Genomic DNA, 23,130 nt, shown 5'->3' on the forward strand with positions numbered 1-23,130 from the left:
CACACATCAGAGGGAGGACAAATTGTCTGTAGGGTGTCAAAGCAAGCAGGGGCTACAACTCACCCACGACTACCTTGCTGTAGCACCTTACATGGCCACAGCAATTATACTGTCAACAGAACTGAGCAGTTCTGGTCCCACTGACACTGGAAACAGCTGATGGGGGGTGTCACGCCCCCACCAAACAGACATTGATGACCTATCCTAAAAATAGGCCATCAATGTTAAAGTCCCGGACAGCCTCTTTAAAGAGGTTATCCTCTGTAACAAATAAACTAAAAAGTCAAAGATGCACTGCCGGGGGTGGGGGAAAGGTGGTCACGCAGATCCCACAAACTGATACCTGATGTCAAGGGAACACAACTCTGCTGCATCCCGTCATCAGGACAATGCGCAATTGGTTGATGCGTGATTGACGAGGCCACGACTGCTTACTTCAAGAATACAGTGGGTACGGAAAGTATTCAGACCCCTTTAAATTTTTCACTCTTTGTTTCATTGCAGCCATTTGGTCAATTCTAAAAAGTTCATTTTTTTCTCATTAATGTACACTCTGCACCCCATCTTGACTGAAAAAAAAACAGAAATGTAGAAATTTTTGCAAATTTATTAAAAAAGAAAAACTGAAATATCACATGGTCATAAGTATTTCGACCCTTTGCTCAGGCACTCATATTTTATTCACATGCTGTCCATTTCCTTGTGATCCTCCTTGAGATGGTTCTACTCCTTCATTGGAGTCCAGCTGTGTTTAATTAAACTGATAGGACTTGATTTGAAAAGGCACACACCTATCTATATAAGACCTCACAGCTCACAGTGCATGTCAGACCAAATGAGAATCATGAGCTCAAAGGAACTGCCCAAGGAGCTCAGAGACAGAATTGTGGCAAGGCACAGATCTGGCCAAGGTTATAAAAGAATTTCTGCAGTACTCTAGGTTCCTAAGAGCACAGTGGCCTCCATAATCCTTAAATGGAAGAAGTTTGGGACCACCAGAAATCTTCCTAGACCTGGCCATTCAGCCAAACTGAGCAATTGTGGGAGAAGAGCCTTGGTGAGAGAGGTAAAATAGAACCCCAAGATCACTGTGGCTGAGCTCCAGAGATGCAGTATGGAGATGGGAGAAAGTTCCACAAAGTCACTGCAGCCCTCCACCAGTCGGGCCTTTATGGCAGAGTGGCCCGACGGAAGCCTCTCCTCAGTGCAAGACATATGAAAGCCTGCATAGAGTTTGCTTAAAAACGCTTGAAGGACTCCCAGACTATGAGAAATAAGATTCTCTGGTCTGATGAGACGAAGATAGAACTTTTTGGTGATAATTCTAAGCGGTATGTGTGGAGAAAACCAGGCACTGCTCATCACCTGCCCAATACAATCCCAACAGTGAAACATGCTGGCAGCAGCATCATGCTATGGGGGTGTTTTTTAGCTGCAGGGACAGGACGACTGGTTGCAATTGAAGGAAACATGAATGCGGCCAAGTACAGAGATATCCTGGATGAAAACCTCTTCCAGAGTGCTCTGGACCTCAGACTTGGTCGAAGGTTCACCTTCCAACAAGACAATGACATTAAGCACACAGCTAAAATAACAAAGAAGTGTCTTCAGAACAACTCTGTGACCATTCTTGACTAGCCCAGCCAGAACCCTGACCTAAACCCAATTGAGCATCTCTGGAAAGACATGAAAATGGCTGTCCACCAACATTCACCATCCAACCTGACGGAACTGGAGAGGATCTGTAAGGAAGAATGGCAGAGGATTCCCAAATCCAGGTGTGAAAAACATGTTGCATCATTTCCAAGAAGACTCGTGGCTGTACTAGCTCAAAAGGGTGCTTCTAATCAATACTGAGAAAAGGGTCTGAATACTTATGACCATGTGATATTGCAGTTTTTCTTTTTTAATAAATTTTCAAAAATTTCAACATTTCTGTTTTTTTTCAGTCAAGATGGAGTCAAGATGAGGTGCAGAGTGTACTTTAATGAGAAAAAAATTTACTTTTTAGAATTTACCAAATGGCTGCAATGAAACAAAGAGTGAAACATTTAAATGGGTCTGAATACTTTCCATACCCACTGTATTCTTGATAATTTTTTTTTCAATATCCATTTGTCAGCACACCAGCCATTGCCCAGCTAACCGAAACCATGCTTTGTGTTCGCCTTTCCATCACTTTTACGAAAATATGACTTTCCTATCAATTATATTGATGCAGTTCATAAAACCTCACTTCATAGTTTGTATTAAACTAGACAAAGGCATAGTAGGTTTTCTTTTAAGCTGGGGTTCTTATCTCTACCAGTCGTAAATCTGCCCTTCTCCGCATTCTTGTGCATTGAAACTAAGGTTGGCCTCACATCTGCTAGCCATTAGGAGTTTCCTTAATTACCCGTTTACAAATGAGGGGGTCAGCTGTGTAGGGGGTCATATGAAGGTAGCGTTAGATTTCAAGCTCTTTCTCTCTTTTCTAAAGATGTCTGTAAGGATTTTATTTTTTTCTCTATGACACAAAAGAACATTTTCTTATAGACTCAGCTACAAGTTAAAAAACAGAGTTTTACTTACTCTCTCTGGCTCCATCCCTGTGTCTCCTACACTGCCCCGACTCCATTGTTTGCTTGCAGCGGTAACATCACATCAACAGTGCCGCAGTCAATCACCAGCTTAGCTGCTCGTGCCATTTACATCACCAGCCCGTGGTTCAGGCAGTGTACATCCGCAGCCCACGGTTCAGGCAGCATGAATCAACTGACAGATTCCCTATATATAAGCGTGGACATTATTTAAAAAAATTGCAGGAATACATCTATTTTTTTTTAATTACACTTCAGGGTAATTTTATGCTCATGTAAAGAATTTTTAATATTGAATAATTGGAAGAATATACAGTCAACCTGCTGCTAGAGGATGACAGATAGCATAAATCTACATGCAGTAAATATAAATGTGGAACCTGGTAGCATAATGTATTAAACATGATATATGCAGGCGTCTGCCAGGCCCACAGTATTCTATTTTTACTCTAGAGGTTGAAAGGTGGGTGCTGAATTAAATGCCAAGCTATTAAGCTTGGCATTTAATTCAGCACCCACTTGTTTTATGTCACTCAGAGGATGGTGTTTAAATCATCAACTACATTAACGGGGAACCTGTCACCACAGATTTTATTATGTAACAAATGTCTGGGTAGTAAAATCTGTATTGTTAGCTTTTTAAACATGTCCTTGTGACATGAGCATAAGCAATATTTTATCAATGCCACACACCACTCGGCTCCAGTCCTCTGGGTGGAGCACTGTGCAATCACAACTGCACTTTGTCTGGGCTGTAATCACACCCACTGTTCCTTGATCGACATCCTGTTCAAGGCATGAATGTTTGAGTGGGACATCAAACAAGGAATAGTGGGCATAATTATAACCAAGATGCTATGACTGACAGTCTGCTTTCCCGATTCATATCTTCACACTGGTAACACCCCCATTTATTTAAAATAAGCTCTGAAGGCAGATTCTCCAGGAGATCAATGACCGATCTACAGATCTTAATAGCTCATTTACATATTAAAAAATGTGGATTTCTCTGGAATAAAAAAATCGGATTGTAGATATCAAGTGTAATGTATAATGGTTAGAGCTGTCTCTTTAAGAAAACTAAGTCTTGTGACAGGAAGTGAGTTGGGGAGGCTTTCAGTTTCAGTTTGTAGTCTGCTGATGTTATGCGGTGTGCTGGAGGAAGAAGGAGAGGAATAAAATACAGTTAAAATCTACTCTCTTGAATTCCTTGTACCATGTGGACACTACAACTGGCGACGAGGATGGGATTGAATCATCTGCTGCTGTGAGTACTGACCCCTACTTTACCGCTTCACACGCCCGCGTCACTGAGAGACTCCATCATGGCTGACTACTTGCACACCTTCCCACAGTTTGATATGACTGATGTCATTAATCTCTCTCATAACTGGAGAAAATGGTTAAACCGGTTTGAGAAATTCCTGGAAGCTATGGACATAAAAGAGGAGAAAAGAAAGAGAGCCGTGCTCCTGCACTGCGCGGGCACATGAGTCTATGACATATACAGCACGTTACCTGCAGCAGAGACAGACACGTACAGCAACTGCGCCAAAGCTCTCACTGACTACTTCAACCCCAAACATGACATCAGATATGAAAGATACAAGTTCAGGATTGCTAAGCAGCTTCCAGAAGAATCCATAGACACCTATGTCACATGGCTAAAAGAGCTAGCACATGGATGTGCATTTACGGATGTAGATGATGAAATTCTAACTCAAGTAATTGTTACCTGCTCGTCTAATAATATAAGACATAAAGCTTTGCAGCAGGATCTCTCTCTGCATGATTTTCTTAAGATGGCCCATGCTATAGAGATAGCAGATCATCAGGCCACCGCCATGGAGAATGGGGATAATTTACATGTGCATAATCTCAAACATAAAAGTGCACAAGACCAGCAAGCCCCGAAACAGAAGAAATGCTATAGACGTGGACAAGATTTCCCTCACCCCTTGAACAGATGTCCAGCTATGGGACAAACATGCAGTAAATGCGGAAAAGGGAGCCATTTCGCAGCTGTCTGCAAGTCAGCGCACAACAAGTCTCCTCTACAGATGACGAAGCCCGCAAATGTAAAAATGGTGACAGGATGTAGAAGAAATGTCTGTGGTTGAGAATTATGTGTTCACTACCTCTGTCACTGGCTCAGTACAGTATCCCTGTAGCACGCTCGCCCTCTGCAACACTGATATCACCTTTACAATAGATACGGGAGCTTCAGTGGATATCATAGACAGCAATGCATATGAACAATTGAAAACAAAGCCAGTCTTACAGCAAGTGCATACTAAGATCTTTCCATACAGATCTAAAACATCTCTAGTTACAATGGGACAATTTGACGCTGAACTTAGCCATAAAGAAAACAGGCAGAAAACCACTTTTCATACATTGCAAGGATCGGGAGGCTGTCTTCTCAGCTATCACACTACCTTGAAACTAGGACTTATCCAGATTATTCATACCATAACCGACCCTGCGGATCTGGATGTACAAGCCATGGTGAACAGCTTTCCCTCCCTATTTAGTGGGTTTGGAAAACTAAAGGACTCTCAAGTGCATCTTCATGTGGATGACAGTGTTCGTCCAGTAGCCCAGGCTCACAGGCATATTCCATTTCACCTGAGAAAGAAGGTAGAAAAGGAACTCCAATTGCTAATGGATGAGGACGTTATTGAAACTGTTACTGGTCCCACTCCGTGGGTCTCTCCACTTGTGGTAGTTCCAAAACCAAAGACTCCAGAGCAGGTGAGACTGTGTGCTGATATGCGCCTGCCCAACACTGCTATTCAGAGAGAAAGACATATCTCACCCACAATTGATGACATCATTCACTTATTAAATGGAGCAACAAATGGAGCTTTTCAAAGCTCAACCTAAATAAGGGCTATCATCAATTAGAACTGAGTCCAGAATCCTGATACTTGACAACATTTTCCACCCATGTGAGTCTCAGAAGATACAAGAGATTGACTTTTGGGGTCTGCTCAGCAGCGGAAATTTTTCAAGATACGATAAGAAGCGTCATCCAACACATTCCAAATGCCTTTAATTACAGTGATGACATATTAGTTTTTGGGAAAACTCAAGCTGAACACAATTGTGCTCTATATGCCGTTTTCGAATGCCTGCTCTCTGCTGGACTCACTTTAAACAAAGAGAAATGTGTATTTTATAAAAGTTCATTGGAGTTCTATGGTCACATCTTCTCGGCGGAAGGAGTACAACCTGATCCCAAGAAAGTGGAATCTAATACGAGCAGCCGCAATTCCACAGAATGCCAGTGAAGTGCGCTCTTTTCTTAGAATGGCAAGCTACTGTGCTAGATACATTCCAAATTTTTCAACAATCAGCACTCCATTAAGGGAACTTACGAAACAAAATTGTGTTTTTCAATGGTCCCAAGACTGTCAGGCCTCTTTTGACACAATTAAGAACGAACTCTGCTCAACAACAACCATGGCCTATTTTGATCCAGCTCTTCGAACCGAACTGATTGTGGACGCCTATCCCGTGGTACTGGGTGCCATTTTAGCGCAATACAAGGATGAAAATCAAAATCCCCACATCATTACTTATGCAAGTAAAAGCTTAACAAACACTGAAAGAAAATATTCACAACCTGAAAAAGAAAGCTTGGCAGTCGTCTGGGGATGTGAACACTGTCACTTATTTCTCTTTGGAGCTCTCTTCACCATTGTCACAGATCATCAAGCCCTCCTCACAATTTTTGGAAATCTCAGAGTTAAAATGCCTGCACGGATTGAACGATGGGGTCTACGTCTACAGGACTACAATTATAAAATTGTTCACAAACCTGGAAAATACAGTAATCAGGCTGATTATCTCTCAAGACATCCAAAAATGATGATCTAACTGTACATTCCTCCATTGAAGAATACATACAGTACAGACCAAAAGTTTGGACACATCTTCTCATTTAAAGATTTTTCTGTATTTTCATGACTATGAAAATTGTACATTCACACTGAAGGCATCAAAACTATGAATTAACACATGTGGAATTATATACTTAACAAAAAAGTGTGAAACAACTGAAAATATGTCTTATATTCTAGGTTCTTCAAAGTAGCCACCTTTTGTTTTGATGACTGCTTTGCACACTCTTGGCATTCTCTTGATGAGCTTCAAGGGGTAGTCACCGGAAATGGTTTTCACTTCACAGGTGTGCCCTGTCAGGTTTAATAAGTGGGATTTCTTGCCTTATAAATGGGGTTGGGACCATCAGTTCAGCCACAGGAAAATCACACCTTGCTGGCCGCAAACCAATGGAATTGTAGAGCGTTTCATGCGCACTATGGGGAAGCGAATCAAGGCAGCTAGTCTGGAGCACACCCCACTGAAACAGTCATTATACAAATTCATGCGCAATTACCGCAATACGCCACATTCCACCACTAATGCTGCTCCATCTCATCTAATGTTCAGCAGAATGCCTCGTATATGGATCCCTGATGTGACCATCCATCCCTTACCAAGTGACTCTTCAGTGCGATCAACAGATTTCTTTAACAAGCAAGCCATGAAACATTATGCAGACAGATGGCGAAGGGCACAGCCAAGCGCCATCAAAAGAGGTGATATCGTTGTTGTGCGTCAACGATCAACCAACAAAACCTCAGCTGTATATAGTCCTGCAAAATATAATGTTACTAAGAGAAAAGGCAACATGGTCACGCCTTAGCGGGAGGGACACTCCATAACCAGAAATTCCTCACATTTTAAAATGATAATGGTAATGGGCTCCCACTGATGGAAGATTTGGTACCTGACGGTGGAGAGGACCAACAGGAGGTAGCTGATCCGTGGGTCATGAACACCCCAAACGAACACAGACATTACCTTACACGAGAAAGAAGGGCTCCATCGAGACTCATTGAAGAGATGTAATCAAAAAAAAAAAAAAAAAGATTTTTTTTCCTGAGTTAGAATTAAAAACAGATAAGACAATACAGATATATGTTTTTTTTTTCGTTCTCTTGGACCTTCTTTTGGCACTGTTGCATTATAAATTTTCTTCTTAGGATGTTAGTATAAAAGGGGGAGAGAGAGTGAGGGCCCAAAAAAATGATGATCCATCAAAATTGTATATACAAGTATAAATTTTATTAGAACATTACAATTTGGGTGAATGTACATACATTGAGTCACACTGTGTATTAAAATGGTGCGCACAGAGGAGACAAATAGTTCCTGAATGGTACAGTTACCATAGTATATAATAATATCAGTGACATGGTAACTACCCACACTGATATATCCCGCTCATTAGAACTATACAGGACATGTGGCTGTACAATAACCACTCTATCAGACGGTAGGTATAGCCATGTAAGTCAAAGTTACCTTGAGTAGCTGCCACGTGCGCACCAACCCCGACGCATGTTTCGGCAACAAGCCTTTGTCAAGGGGTATATTATATATACTATGGTAACTGTACCTTTCAGGAACTATTTGTCTCCTCTGTGCCCACCATTTTAATACACAGTGTGGCTCAATGTATGTATATTCACCCCAAATTGTAATGTTCTAATAAAATTTATACTTTTATATACAATTTTGATGGATCATCATTTTTTTGGGCCCTCGCTCTCTCTCCCCCTTTTTTGCATGGTTTCAAGATGATCCCTCTGTATTTGAGGTCCTAGGTGGGCGATGTTTATGATGGAATACAATATATATATAATGAATGCACCACATGTATATTGCTCAAATCTGTCAGACTTTTCTTTCTTAGGTTGTTAGTATGTAAAAAAAAAAAGAGGGATAATGTAATGTATAATGGTTAGATCTGTCTCTTTAAGAAGTCTTGTGACAGGAAGTGAGTTGGGGAGGCTTTCAGTTTCAGTTTGTAGCCTGATGAGAAACATGTTATGCGGTGTGCTGGAGGAAGAAATAGACGAATAAAATACAGTTAAAATCTACTCTCTTGAATTCCTTGTACCGTGTGGACACTACATCAAGGTATCATTTTATTCAACTTATTATGACCTACAGTAGGTGTCCATATAGACGGCTTAGTAGGGTTGATTCTACTGACAGATTCCCTTTAATATATTTACTGATCTTCGGTTTCCAGCACCGTTCCGATCCTCTTCTGAGTCATGTGATGACTTGCTGGCTCACACTGGGCTCTATGTGGTTGAAGCATCAAAGTGTTTATGCCAGAGTTACACAAAAATTCTCTGACTTTTGGAGTTTTCACATCAGTTACAAGCATCTCCACCAAAATAGGTGGAGCTGGGGAGGAGATGGAGTAGGACATGGCCTGGTTGTTCCCGCCCATCAAATTCATGGAAAGTCGCAGTGTTTCTTGCACCAGAAATGTTACTCCAGTTCCTTAATGAATTTGATGCATCTTATTCCTGCACATCCCTCCTTTTGTACACCATTCTTAATTGACTGGGATCTTTGTTTGAGCCAGAATTAGCTTTTACAATATAAGTCTATGAAGCCTTTGAACGAGGCTCCATAGTCTTACATTGTGAAACCGACTCCCAGTTTACGCATTGGGGCCGATGCATCAACGCTAGCATAGCACATGCTTGCGCTATGCCAGTCTTGATAGAGTATAAGGCACCTAATTCATCAAGAGGCGTTTGCCACTTAATGAATTCAATGCATCTTATAAGTGGCGTTCACCGCCTGGTGTACAAAATGCTGATACTTTTAATGAATTGGACGAGCAGACATACGAGGGGCGTTCATTAAAGATTTCCCCTGACCCACTTCTATTTATAACAGGACGCTGAAACTTCACATGTGTAATGATATAAGTCTCTGTAGGTTACGTGCCAATTTGCAACTCAGATCTGATAACGGTCTTGATTTTACAGGTGCTGAAGTGGTGTGAGGTTTGATAATGGACCCAGTGGAAAACAGAGCAGTCATCAAGTTCCTTTACTTGAAAGGCCGCACACCAAAGGAGATGTTTGATGAGATGAAAGAGGTTTATGGTGATGATTCCCCATCATATGACGTAGTCAAGAACTGGCATCGTCAATTGAAATGTGATCAGACTTCGGTGCAAACAGCTCCAATTCCAGGGTGACCCCACTCTGTTATTGATGAACACACCATCCACCAAGTGGAGGTCGACATTTTGGAAAATCGCCACGTAACCATTCGCCACCTAGCCCAAAATGTCAAGATTAGGTGCAGTCCGTGGAAAAAATCATCCAAGACCATCTTCACATACATAAGTAATCCACTCACTGGGTTCCCCGGCTGCTCACCACACCTTTCCAGAAGCAGGAACGAGTCAAATACTCTTAGGCTCTATTGACAATGTGCCATTTAAACCAGGAGAACTTTTTCAACAGACTGATCATATAGGATGAAAGCTGGGTCCATCACTATGATTTCGAGACTAAAGTCCAGTTGATGCAATGGAAGCATCATGACTCACCGCCTCCAAAGAAGGCACATGCCCTACCCACGGCAGGCAAAGTCATGCTCACAGTATTTTGGGAACAGCACGGAGTAGTATTGCTGGATTTCCTAGCAAAGGGTACCATGATCACTGGGGCATACTATGCTTCACTGCTGCGGAAATTGCGGGAGGCCATCAAAACTGAGAGACGTGGCATGCTCACCAAAGCTGCCCGCCTTCTGCAAGATAATGCACCAGTTCACAACTCACATGTTGCCCAAATGGAAGCATGCTCCTGTGGCTTTGAAATTCTACCGCATCCCCCTTTTTCACCCGACCTCGCACCATCGCACTTCCACCTCTTTCCAACAATGAAGTTATTTTTGAAGAGCCAACATTTTACAGATGATGAGACTCTGATTTCCGAAGTCACAACGTGGCTTTTGGAGCAACCTGTCAACTTCTACAAGTGAGAAGTTTACAGTTGCTTAAAGAGATGGGAGAAGTGTGTGTCCCTAGGTGGCACCTATGTAGAAAAGGACTAATAACTGTGTCAAGTTTCATTGCTCTCAGTTCACAGGAAGTGGGTCAGGGAAATCTTTAATGAACGCCCCTCGTAGCCATTCCCATCCCCCCAGCTACTCCTCAGCTCCGCTCATTTTGGAAGGAATTTCCAATGGTGTAAAAACGCCAAAAGTCACTATATTTTTATACAACTTTGTGTTGTGCAAAAATGCTATGAGTTTTCAAAGCTTTTATGCCACTTTGATGAATCGAGCCTATAATAGTGCGCAGTGTGATCCAGCTGCTCAGAATCATCTTCGCGTGACTAAGAAGAGGAGCAGAGGGCACTGGATACTGGAGTAAATAGTGAAAAAAAACACCACAAAATAAAGAACAAAATAAATGAAAAAATATTATACCAATAAATATGTATATTTATGTAAAAAAACAGCCCAAAAAACACGTTTGGTATCGCCACATTCGGAACGACCCAATTTATAAAACTGTCACAGCCTTTAACCTCTTCAGTGAACACCGTAAAACAATAAATAAATAACAAAGGAAAAAATTATTATTTTTCTTCATAAAAAAATAAAAAGTAGAATAAAATACAATCAAAAAGTCAAATGTAAATAAAAATGGTATCACTGAAAACATAATCTTGTTCAGCCAAAAAACAATTTGCCATACAGCTCCGTCAGCTGAGAAATAATAAAGTTAGAGCTCTAGAATATGGTAAAGCAAAAACAATTATTTTTTCTATAAAATAGTTTTTATTGTGTAAAAGCAGTAAAACATAAAAAAATATATATAATGCGGTATTGCTGTAATCGTACTGACCCATGAGGTCACTTTGGACTCTGTCTGGCCGATGAACCGGCGGTGTTTATCTTTTTAGGCATGTGCCGCGGGTGAGTTTACGCAAGATTAAATAGAAGGACAGTGGGCTGGGCATGGGATTTCTATAAATCCCACCAACTGTGCTTGCAATGTAGAACACAGTGTTTTGGACGCAGCGAAAATACGTTCAAAACGCTGCTATTCTTGATGGTGGGCCCGTAGCCTCATAGTTCTCTGCTGCAGACTGAGAAGAGCTCAGCTTAGCTGTCTATAACTCTGCTCACACCAGTGATTGGCAGCTTTCTGTGTATGTTGTGTGGTGACAGAGAGCAGCTAATCAGTGCTGAGGGCGTGGTTGGACCAGGAGGCACAAGGGCACCTTATCCTCTACATGTATTGAAACAGCAAAACACTGGCCAGTAAGTGACACATTGCTGGAATCAGGGTCTCTTCCCCAACATCTTGGTGTGCTCAGATTACATAGCAAAAACCTTCTGACATATTCCCTTTAATATACAATGTAAACAGGGGTGGATTAAGAGTAGCCAGGGCCCCGGGCAGTTTAGAAGGCGCGGGCCCCCCCCCCCAGGTACCCGATGTATCATGTGACCTGTCACGCGATCCCCTTTAATACAGTGCAGTTTGAAAGTATTTGGCCCCCTTGAACTTTTCTACCTTTTGCCACATTTCTGTCTTCAAACATAAAGATATAAAATTCTAATTTGTTTGGGAAGAATCAACAAGTGGGACACAATCGTGAAGTGGAACGAAATTTTTGGGATATTTTAAACTTTTTTAACAGATTAAAAACTGAAAAGTGGGGCGTGCAATATTATTCAGCCCCTTTACTTTCACTCCAGAAGTTCGGCGAGGATCTCTGAATGATCCAATGTTGTCCTAAATGACTGGTAATGATAAGTAGAATCCACCTGTGTGTAATCAAGTCTCCGTATAAATGCACCTGCTCTGTGATAGTTTCAGGGTTCTGTTTCAAGTGCAGAGAGCATCATGAAGACCAAGGTACACACCAGGCAGGTCCGAGATACTGTTGTGGCAAAGTTTAAAGCCGGATTTGGATACAAAGAGATTTCCCAAGTTTTAAACATGTCAAGGAGCACTGTGCAAGCGATCATATTGAATGGAAGGAGTATCAGACCACTGCAAACCTACCAAGACCCGGCCGTCCCTCTAAACTTTCATCTCGAACAAGGAGAAGACTGATCAGAGATGCAGCCAAAAAGCCCATGATCACTCAAGATATCCATAAAAAGTCTTGTTTGAATTTGCCACAAGCCACCTGGGAGACACACCAAACATGTGGAATAAGGTGCTCTGATCAGATGAAACCAAAATCAAACGTTTTGGCCGCAATGCAAAACGATATGTGTGGCGTAAAAGCAACACAGCTCATCACCCTCAAAACACCATCCCCACTGTCAAACTTGGTGGTAGCATCATGGTTTGGGCCTGCTTTTCTTCAGCAGGGACAGGGAAGATGGTTAAAATTGATAAGAAGATGGATGGAGCCAAATACAGGACCATTCTGGAAGAAAACCTGTTGGAGTCTGCAAAAGACCTGAGACTGGGACGGAGAATTATCTTCCAACAACACAATGATCCCAAACATAAAGCAAAATCTACAATGGAATGGTTCAAAAATAAACGTATCCAGGTGTTAGAATGGCCAAGTCATAGTCCAGACCTGAATCCAATTGAGAATCTGTGGAAAGAGCTGAAAACTGCTGTTCACAAACGCCCTCCATCCGACCTCAATGAGCTCGAGCTGTTTTGCAAGGAAGAATGGGCAAGAATTTCAGCCTCTCGATGTGCAAAATTGATAGAGACATACCCCAAGTGACTTGCAGCTGTAATCACATCAAAAGGTGGCGCTACAAAGTATTAACTCAAGGGGGCCGAATAATATTGCACGCCCCACTTTTCAGTTTTTAATTTGTTAAAAAAGTTTAAAATATCCAATAAATTTCGTTCCACTTCACGATTTTGTCCCACTGGTTGTTGATTCTTCCCCAAAAAAATAGAATTTTATATCTTTATGTTTGAAGCCAGAAATGTGGCAAAAGGTAGAAAAGTTCAAGGGGGCCAAATACTTTCACAATGCACTGTAGGTCATGTGAGTAATACACAGGTGATCTTGTACACCTTGTGTACAGCACTATACATAATAGAGTGGGAAATAGATTAATTTTCCCAAGGGGCCACATGAGACCGTGACTGTTGTGGTGGCCGAACCAATAGGCCGAAATTAATTCTGCTCAATATTAATATTCATGAGAGGTTGGAAGGATCCGGCTTCCGATCCAAGTATATTGGCAAAAAGTTAGAAATATTTTACAAAAAGATGAAGAAATGCATACCAACAATCTAAGATGTGAGGGGGGAACTTGGGGGTCTCATCACCAGACATGTTTGAGTGCTACCTGCACTCTTAGACTTGGTTTGAACAAAACATGTACAGGAGAAGTGGTACTGTGCAGTGTATATATACAGGACAGGAGAAGTGGTACTGTGCAGTGTATATATACAGGACAGGAGAAGTGGTACTGTGCAGTGTATATATACAGGACAGGAGAAGTGGTACTGTGCAGTGTATATATACAGGACAGGAGAAGTGGTACTGTGCAGTGTATATATACAGGACAGGAGAAGTGGTACTGTGCAGTGTATATATACAGGACAGGAGAAGTGGTACTGTGCAGTGTATATATACAGGACAGGAGAAGTGGTACTGTGCAGTGTATATATACAGGACAGGAGAAGTGGTACTGTGCAGTGTATATATACAGGACAGGAGAAGTGGTACTGTGCAGTGTATATATACAGGACAGGAGAAGTGGTACTGTGCAGTGTATATATATAGGACAGGAGAAGTGGTACTGTGCAGTGTATATATACAGGACAGGAGAAGTGGTACTGTGCAGTGTATATATACAGGACAGGAGAAGTGGTACTGTGCAGTGTATATATACAGGACAGGAGAAGTGGTACTGTGCAGTGTATATATATAGGACAGGAGAAGTGGTACTGTGCAGTGTATATATACAGGACAGGAGAAGTGGTACTGTGCAGTGTATATATACAGGACAGGAGAAGTGGTACTGTGCAGTGTATATATATAGGACAGGAGAAGTGGTACTGTGCAGTGTATATATACAGGACAGGAGAAGTGGTACTGTGCAGTGTATATATACAGGACAGGAGAAGTGGTACTGTGCAGTGTATATATATAGGACAGGAGAAGTGGTACTGTGCAGTGTATATATACAGGACAGGAGAAGTGGTACTGTGCAGTGTATATATACAGGACAGGAGAAGTGGTACTGTGCAGTGTATATATACAGGACAGGAGAAGTGGTACTGTGCAGTGTATATATACAGGACAGGAGAAGTGGTACTGTGCAGTGTATATATACAGGACAGGAGAAGTGGTACTGTGCAGTGTATATATACAGGACAGGAGAAGTGGTACTGTGCAGTGTATATATACAGGACAGGAGAAGTGGTACTCGGAGCAGAACCAAATCTTCAGCAGTGGACTCTATTAGTTAGCCCATGTGACGACATTTCAGTTCCATAACAGAGAAATGTTCTGTTGTGGATCCGAAACATTATCACATGGGCTAATAAGGAGTCCTCCACTTTTTTGACAATTAATCGGAGTGCTTATATATCTACATGTATAAGAGCAGATACTAAGAATTACCCCAAGTATACAGGACAGGAGAAGTATACACAGCTCCACAGTATATACTACAATCAGTTATATACATATAAATATATACTGTACAAAAGAATATAGAGTGGAGCTGTGTGTATACTACATCGTATATAGTGTAGAGATGTGCCAGTATATATAGTGGGGATTCCACACTATATACTATAGTATATACACAGCATCATACTATATAAACTTCTCTACACTATATATATATATATATATATATATTATATTATATATATATATATATATATATACACACACACACACACAACTCTACGTTATAATTAAGACCGCATTATACTATATACTATACATCACGTAGGAGACACCACGACTGCTAAATATATATCACAGAGACTGCTGCATATATATTATATAGGTGATACTGCAGCTATACACAGTTGCAGTATCACTTATATATTGCGTGTATATATAGCAGTCGAAGTATCACCAATATAATGTATATACTGTTGTATATACATTATATAGGTGACACTGTGACTGCTGTGTATACACTGTATATACTGCAGTCTCACTATCACCTATATAATATATAAGTGATACTGTGTTTGCTGTGTATAATTGCAGCATCACCTTTGTGACATACATACAGCAGTATCACGTATATAATGTATACACAGCAGTCACATTATCACCTATATATTGTATACAGACTGCTGTATATACATTATGTATGTGATAGTGCTACTGCTGTGAATACATTATATACGTGATATTGCAATTATTCACAGGAATCACAGTATTAGCTATGTAACATATATACAGTATCAACTACGTAATATATATACAGCAATCACAGTATCACCAATATAATGTATATAGACTGCTGTACATACAATATACAGGTGATACTGTGATTATATACAGCCATTGTAATATCACATAATATATATTAAGCAGTATCATCTATATATTGAATATACAACAATTGTATATACACATTTAAGAAGTTTCCATGTTGGTACTCACTCACCAGATCCCTGAGATGGAGGAGGATGAAGAGCTCCAGGTGTGCATTAGTGGATCCCTGGGATTGGTCAGGACTCAGGTGAGTAGAGTTTAATGCAAGGCCCGCCACAGCGCTGCAGACAGGGCCCTCCTCTGCCGCTCAGGACACAGCGCTGCAGACAGGAACCCCTCCGCCACCCAGGACACAGCGCTGCAGACAGGGCCCTCCGCCGCCGCTCAGGACACAGCGCTGCAGACAGGGCACTCCGCTGCCCGTGACACAGCGCCGTAGACAGGGCCCTCCGCCGCCCGCCACAGCGCCACAGACAGGGCCCTCCGCCACCGCCGGGACACAGTGCCGTAGACAGGGCCCTCCGCCGTCCGCCACAGCGCCACAGATAGGGCCCTCCGCCACCGCCGGGACACAGTGCCGCAGACAGGGCCATCCGCCGCCTTGAACACAGCGCCGCAGACAGGTCCCACCGACGCCCGCCACAGCGCCGCAGACAGGACCCTTCTTTGGATCTCCCGCGCTCTGTGTCATGAAGGCTGACGGCTGCACATAGCATGGTGCATGACGTAGCCGCGACTGCTATGCAGTGATGCCGCCGGCGGGGCACAGCAGCACGCAAGAGCACAGTGCCGGCCGGCGGCTGCTAAGACTGCAGACCCCTCAACAGCTGATCGGGGACCAGCGCAGGAGATCCGGGGCTGAGGCGCGACACCACTTGCTCCAACAATGATGGCGCACAAAACATTATAGTGAGGGCAATCTGGCCGTGGGCCCCCCTAGGGCCTCGGGCCCCGGGCGGTAGCCCAGATTGCCCTCATTATAATCCGCCTATGAATGTAAATCAATGAGCGGTGCTTGAAGGGGCGTATCTAGGGGGGTGCAGGCGGGGCATGTGCCCTGGGCGCAGCCGGCAGGGGGCCACAGGTAAGTTACAGGTGCTGTTAATTACACGAATTAGAGAAGCATCACATGATTTTTCAAACAGTGCCAATACTTTTGTCCACCCCCTTTTTTAGGTTTGGTGTGGAATTGTATCCAATTTGACTTTAGAACAATTCTTTTTGTGTTTTTTCCTTGCAAGCAAATTAAAAGAAGAGAATAATACCAAAGAATTTGTGATTGCAATCATTTTCAGGAAGAAACTGAGTATTATCTAACAGAATTACAGGGGTGCCAATACTTTTGGCCAGCACTGTATAAGTGTTTTACTGCTTAAAGGGCTATTCTAAAAAAAATCCCTATTCACAGAATATCTTGCCTATCGCTGGGGTTCCGACCACTGGGACTTTCAGTAATCCCAAGACCAGGGCTTTGGAAACTGAAAACAGGGCTCTGCCGCCTTGCCCTAAATTGAGCAGAGGTGCACATGCACAGCCTCCGCTCCATCGATTGTCTATGGGATTGCTTTTTTTGGCAGTCATATAGACAATAGATTGAGTGGAGGCTGAGTATGTGCATTTGCTCCATTCAAGACAAGGCTTCACATTCCTGGGATTCTAAAGCTATGTGCCCACGATGCAGAAATGCTTTGGATTTTTCCTGAGCGTTTCTGCATCTCCCGGGCAGAAAAAAATGCATGCAGATTGTACATGCGGATTGTACATGCGTTTTTCCTGCCAGGGACAAGCGGAAGTGAAGAGTTCTTCACTTGCATTTCCGCATGCAGGTTGACAAGCGCTTTCCAAGCGATTTTAGCATCACTTGGAAAGTGCTTGTCAACTTGGTCACACTATATAAATCCATGCAATGGATTTATATAGTGTGACCTTAAAGAATGGTAAAAAATCAAAAAATAAATCTATACTTACCTTCCGATGGCCCCCGGAGTCTTGCTTCGCAGCGTCCTGGCTTGCCGGCAGCTCGCGGTACACTGAAGGACCTGTCGTCACATGACTATGTTGTCAGCGCAGGTTCTTGAGTCCACCGCGAGCTGCCGGCAAGTGAAGACAAGCGCACCAGCGGCCATCAGAAGGTAAATGTCATATTTATTTTTTATTTTATTCATTTTTTTACAGGTTCTATGGTACCCGGGTGTGGAGGAGAGTCTCCTGTCCTCCACACCCAGGTACCATCCGCACATTGGAACGCTTGGATTCCGCATGTACGGATGCAGTGATGCGGATTCCATGCGTTTCAATGCAAGTCAATGGCGGCAATTACGCTGCGTGTCCGCAAAATTAATGGACATGCTGCATATTTTTCCGCAATGATAATCCGCAGCGGAAATTTCCGCAGCATGTGCACAGCACATGCGGATTATCATGGGGGAACATGGCAGACCTTCTACCAAGCGTTTTTTAAGCGTTTCTGCAGCATTTTTGCCGCTGCGGAAACGCTTAAAAAACGCATCGTGGGCACACAGCCTTAAGCCTTGATCTCAGAGTCGCTGAGGATCATAGCAGTTGAATCCCCAGCGATCAGCAACTTGTCTCATATCCTTTGGCCCCAAGATCCCCACACATACACATAATCTTGTCCCTAACTGCCCTGTCCTCACACACAACTATGGGTCCCATAGTACCTCAAATAAAATATGATTCACAAACAGACCACCCAAACACAATTTGATACCCCCTCATAGGGGATAACTTGATTTTTTTGCAAATTACCCTTTAAGTTCTTTTCTATATATAAAATATATTTTTTTAACATTGCATGTCAAACGTATTGTATTTAACTAAAGAGACTCTGTCAGCACAGAATGACTGTTCAAGCCAAGTACAAGTGTTCTATGCTTCATGGGGGCGAGTCAGTCATTAAACACCTTCCCACCTGCTTGGTTTACATCTAGCTCCAACCTGCTCTGGCTCTATGAAGCCAGAGCTGTCAATCAAAGAAGAGGAGGGTGGAGAATGAGGGACAACGAGCAGGTGGAAGGATGTTTTTAAATGATTGCCCCCCCCCCCTCCGTGAAGCGTTGATCTGCGGGACTTAGTTTGAACAGTCAATTGACAGAGTCCCTTTAATATAGATCAACATAACATTCTTACTTCCAGCTTCTTATATACTTATTTGACCTTATCCTGTTACTATACACACACATATATACAGTGCCTTGTGAAAGTATTTGGCCCCCTTGAATTTTTCTACCTTTTGCCACATTTCTGGCTTCAAACATAAAGATATAAAATTGTAATTTTTTTGGGAAGAATCAACAACAAGTGGGACACAATCGTGAAGAGGAACGAAATTTATTGGATATTTTAAACTTTAAAAAAAAAAAAAAAATGAAAAGTGGGGCGTGCAATATTATGCGGCTCCCTTGAGTTAATACTTTGTAGCGCCACCGTTTGCTGCGATTACAGCTGCAAGTCACTTGGGGTAAGTCTCTATCAGTTTTGCACATCGAGAGGCTGAAATTCTTGCCCATTCTTCCTTGCAAAACAGCTCGAGCTCAGTGAGGTTGGATGGAGGGCGTTTGTGAACTGCAGTTTTCAGCTCTTTCCACAGATTCTCGATTTGGATTCAGGTCTGGACTTTGACTTGGCCATTCTAACACCGGGATACGTTTATTTTTGAACCATTCCATTGCAGATTTTGCTTTGTGTTTGGGATCATTGTCTTGTTGGAAGATAAATCTCCGCCCAGTCTCAGGTCTTTTGCAGACTTCAACAGGTTTTCGTTACACACACTGCTCTGCTACATATACACATTTCCATACACACAGCTCTGCTATATATGCATATTTGCATACACACACTGCTCGGCTACATATGAACATTTTGGCTAGAGTTGCCCAAACGTTTACATGCCACTGTATATATATATATATATATATATATATATATATATATATATATATATATATATAAAATTCTTAAGTAATTAAGTAGCCACTTTCCTTCCATATAGGGTCCTGAAAAAGCTGGCACTGACTTCGCCCTTGATTGTGGTTCAGGGATTGGAAGAGTGAGCAAACATGTTCTCTTACATTTTTTTAATAACATCGAGCTGGTGGACATGACAGAGCCCTTCTTAGAAGAAGCCCAAAACTATTTGGAAGATGAAGCAGATCGTGTAGAAACGCTCTACTGTTACTGTCTGCAAGACTTTACTCCCACTCCTGGGAAGTATGATGTAATCTGGATGCAGTGGGTTTCAGGTTGGTATAGTGATCCTTAACCAGTTCATGACCAGGCTATTTACCCCTCCTTTCTGACAAATTACATTTTTGGATTTTATTATGTAGCATTTTTAACTCTATATTTTTTTCTTGTTCAGATATTCAAATAATTTTTGCTTTTTTTTGTCATGTTTATATTCATTTTTTTTGCAGATATCTGGGGAAAATGTAAAGAAAAACAAGAAATACGTGTCTATTTTCACATTTTTTGATTTATTAATTTTTATGACCACAAAAGACTGCTAAAATCATTTTAAATTGCATCCCCCTTTCTGTAGATTTTTTTTTATATATTGGCCATATATGTTTTGTTTTAAAAGTTATTACATCAATGAAATATGTACTGCATGTATGATTTTTATAGGGGTGAAGTCCCCTATAAAACTGTTTAATTAGCTTAATTTGCAATTCGGGGTGACAGACTCCCTTTAAATGCCCAAGTTCCCCGAGTAATGTTAGAAAAGCTTATACTTTTCTTATTTTACTTTGGGGATATGGGCATTTAAGAGGGGGTTGTTCAAGTAACTTGGGGTTTCCCCTTTATCTTACATGTAACGATAACCAAGTCCCCTGATACCGTATAGTATTTAATGGTGAACTGTGGAATAACCGCTCTGTCAATAGTTTAATTTTAGTATTCTCTTTATTAGAGATCTTTTATTTCGTTACTCTTTTAACATTTTGTTTTGTTTGTTTTTTTCATATTTTTTTTAAGGTTACCTAACAGACAAGGACCTCCTGGTGTTTCTGCTACGTTGTAAAAATGCTTTAAAAGACCATGGGATTATTGTTTTAAAAGATAATGTAGCAAGGGAAGGCTGCAGGCTTGATCCCATTGACAGCAGCGTGATCAGAGACATTCATATATTAAGAAACATCATTGAGAAGACTGGAATGTCAATTATTGCAGAAGAAAGACAACAGGGTTTCCCAGATCTCTGTGTTCCTATATGGATGATTGCTATACAGTAGATGTTCATTCTTCTTTGGGCTTCATAGAAGTAATTTATTAGATGAAAATAGAAAAATAGGAAAGCTCTATGGCCTTGACTCATCATTTGTATTTTTATTTAAGTCACTTTCCTTTTTTTTGTCTTGTGGTATTATGTGCTGTTTTTGGTTCCACTTCCAAATTCATGAAAATGGCGCAAGTGATTTATTAATTTAGCGCAAAGTAAAAAATGAGCTTTCTTCCTGTGTTGAACTGTTTTTTTGCGACTTTTAGTTCCAAAACTTTCACAAATTGCAGCAAAGATTGGAGTACTCAAAAATACACCAGGGGGGACCAGAGTAAAGTTGTGAAAAATTTAGCAATTGAAGAATCAGGCCAAAACATCTGAAATGACTAAACTCTGCCCACCAAGCGGAAAAAGCAGGTGGGCACATAAAAAAGACGCAAAAGAGACAAAAAGGCAATGATGAATCGGGGACAATGTACTGGTATCCTAGGCGTCAACATAAGATATATTAATAAATGGATTTAACAATAATTAGAATAATTTTCTGATCAGTAAATGCAGTGTAATAAAGGACACTATAGTATTCTAATTAATTTACTGTAAATAAATGACCATATTGATAAAGGGGTTGTCCGGGCTTATCATAGTGGTAACCTATGCTTAAATTAAAGGGAACCTGTCATGTCCAGAAAAGCTATTTGTCTATAGATATAGTGTTAATCATCATGTAAAATCATGTTAGGTTGCAGCTGCTACAGGGAGAAAATTCACTTTTATCCTCCCTGTAGTTAGGGCGGTGCAGGAATTGTGACTGGAATTGAGAGGCTACAGGGAGAATATAAATCAAGTTTCTCCCTGCTTCCACTGATCCAATAAGGCAGCCTGACACGATTTCTAAGCCATTTATCGGCAGATTAACCCTATATCTGCAGGTAAATAAGGATTCCGACATTCCCTTTAACATAATTTTTAATGGTCTGACAGTGAGGATATAGAATCAGTGCCTGTTATTGGCAGATGTACAAGGTCAAATCTTTCTATTACGGCCTAAATTGTCTCCTTATGAGACCATTATCACTTGTGAATTAGAATAGCAATAGAAAATAATGGCATCTTTTAGATTAGCAATATTAAACGTAAAATTGTATCAGTGCAACTAAACAAAATCAGGCATATACTCCTTAACCTGACTTCTATGGGAAAAAATGTTCCAGACCTCCTCTTTAATTTGTGAAGAAGTCACTGAAGTTAGGAAAAAGGTTTGAGTTTTTACCTTCGTTTTTGGCTCCAGCATTATAAAGAAGATTTTCAGTAATGCTATAGAGGTGTTACATTTAAAGGGAATCTGTCAGTAATTAACACAGCAAAAAAGGGCAACAGTATTTACCTGTCCAGGTCACAGACACTAATGCCCTACCAGAATGCAGCAAACCTACTTAATAAAGATGGAGGCAACACAGGTGCAAAATACTGATGAGACAACCACCCAAAACCCTTTTTTGCTATGTTAATTCTAGAATTTTGTGAGGAATTTCAGTTCCACTTTTTGTGGCTTTGCTTTTAATTTTTTGAAATCTGTCAGTAGAATCAACCCTCTTAAACCATCTATATGGGCATGTAGGTCATAGGAATCTGAATAAAGTGATACATTGATATCTGCAATCCAATGTCTTATAAGAAAGATGTGGATTTCTCTGGAATATGTAAATGAGCTGTTAATCTATGGGTCAAACACTGATCTCGCTGATAATCTGCATCCAGAGTTTATTATAAATGAAAGGAGGTGTTACCAGTGTGAGACATGTAATGACTGACACTTTGGTCACATACAGCTCTGCAATGAGATTTGAACTAACAGTACAGCAGAAGTGAAGTTTGTCTCATTTCAAGCACATTTGCAGCTTTCGTCGGACAGGCAGCCAGTGTACAGTGGGGAGGTGAGATGGGAGCAGTACAGCAGTGCTGACAGCACTATGAGAGAACAACTGCAAGTGTGTTTGTAATG

At 41.4% G+C, this 23,130-nt stretch overlaps 1 protein-coding gene across 1 annotated transcript in view; it reads left to right on the forward strand.

The window, feature by feature from the left end:
• NTMT2 (N-terminal Xaa-Pro-Lys N-methyltransferase 2) overlaps positions 1-21,357 on the forward strand; it is a 156,932-nt gene extending 135,575 nt beyond the window's left edge. The window contains exons 3-4 of the mRNA XM_073642689.1: positions 19,896-20,145; positions 20,882-21,357. Of these exons, the coding sequence (XP_073498790.1) occupies positions 19,896-20,145; positions 20,882-21,138 (507 nt within the window). The 3' untranslated portion in view covers positions 21,139-21,357. The remainder of the gene's footprint in view (positions 1-19,895; positions 20,146-20,881) is intronic.
• The last annotated feature ends 1,773 nt before the right edge of the window (positions 21,358-23,130 follow it).

Source organism: Phyllobates terribilis, unplaced genomic scaffold (assembly GCF_046119375.1).
Source record: "Phyllobates terribilis strain yellow unplaced genomic scaffold, ASM4611937v1 Scaffold_8__6_contigs__length_399053987, whole genome shotgun sequence".
NCBI classification, from domain to species: Eukaryota; Metazoa; Chordata; class Amphibia; order Anura; family Dendrobatidae; genus Phyllobates; species Phyllobates terribilis.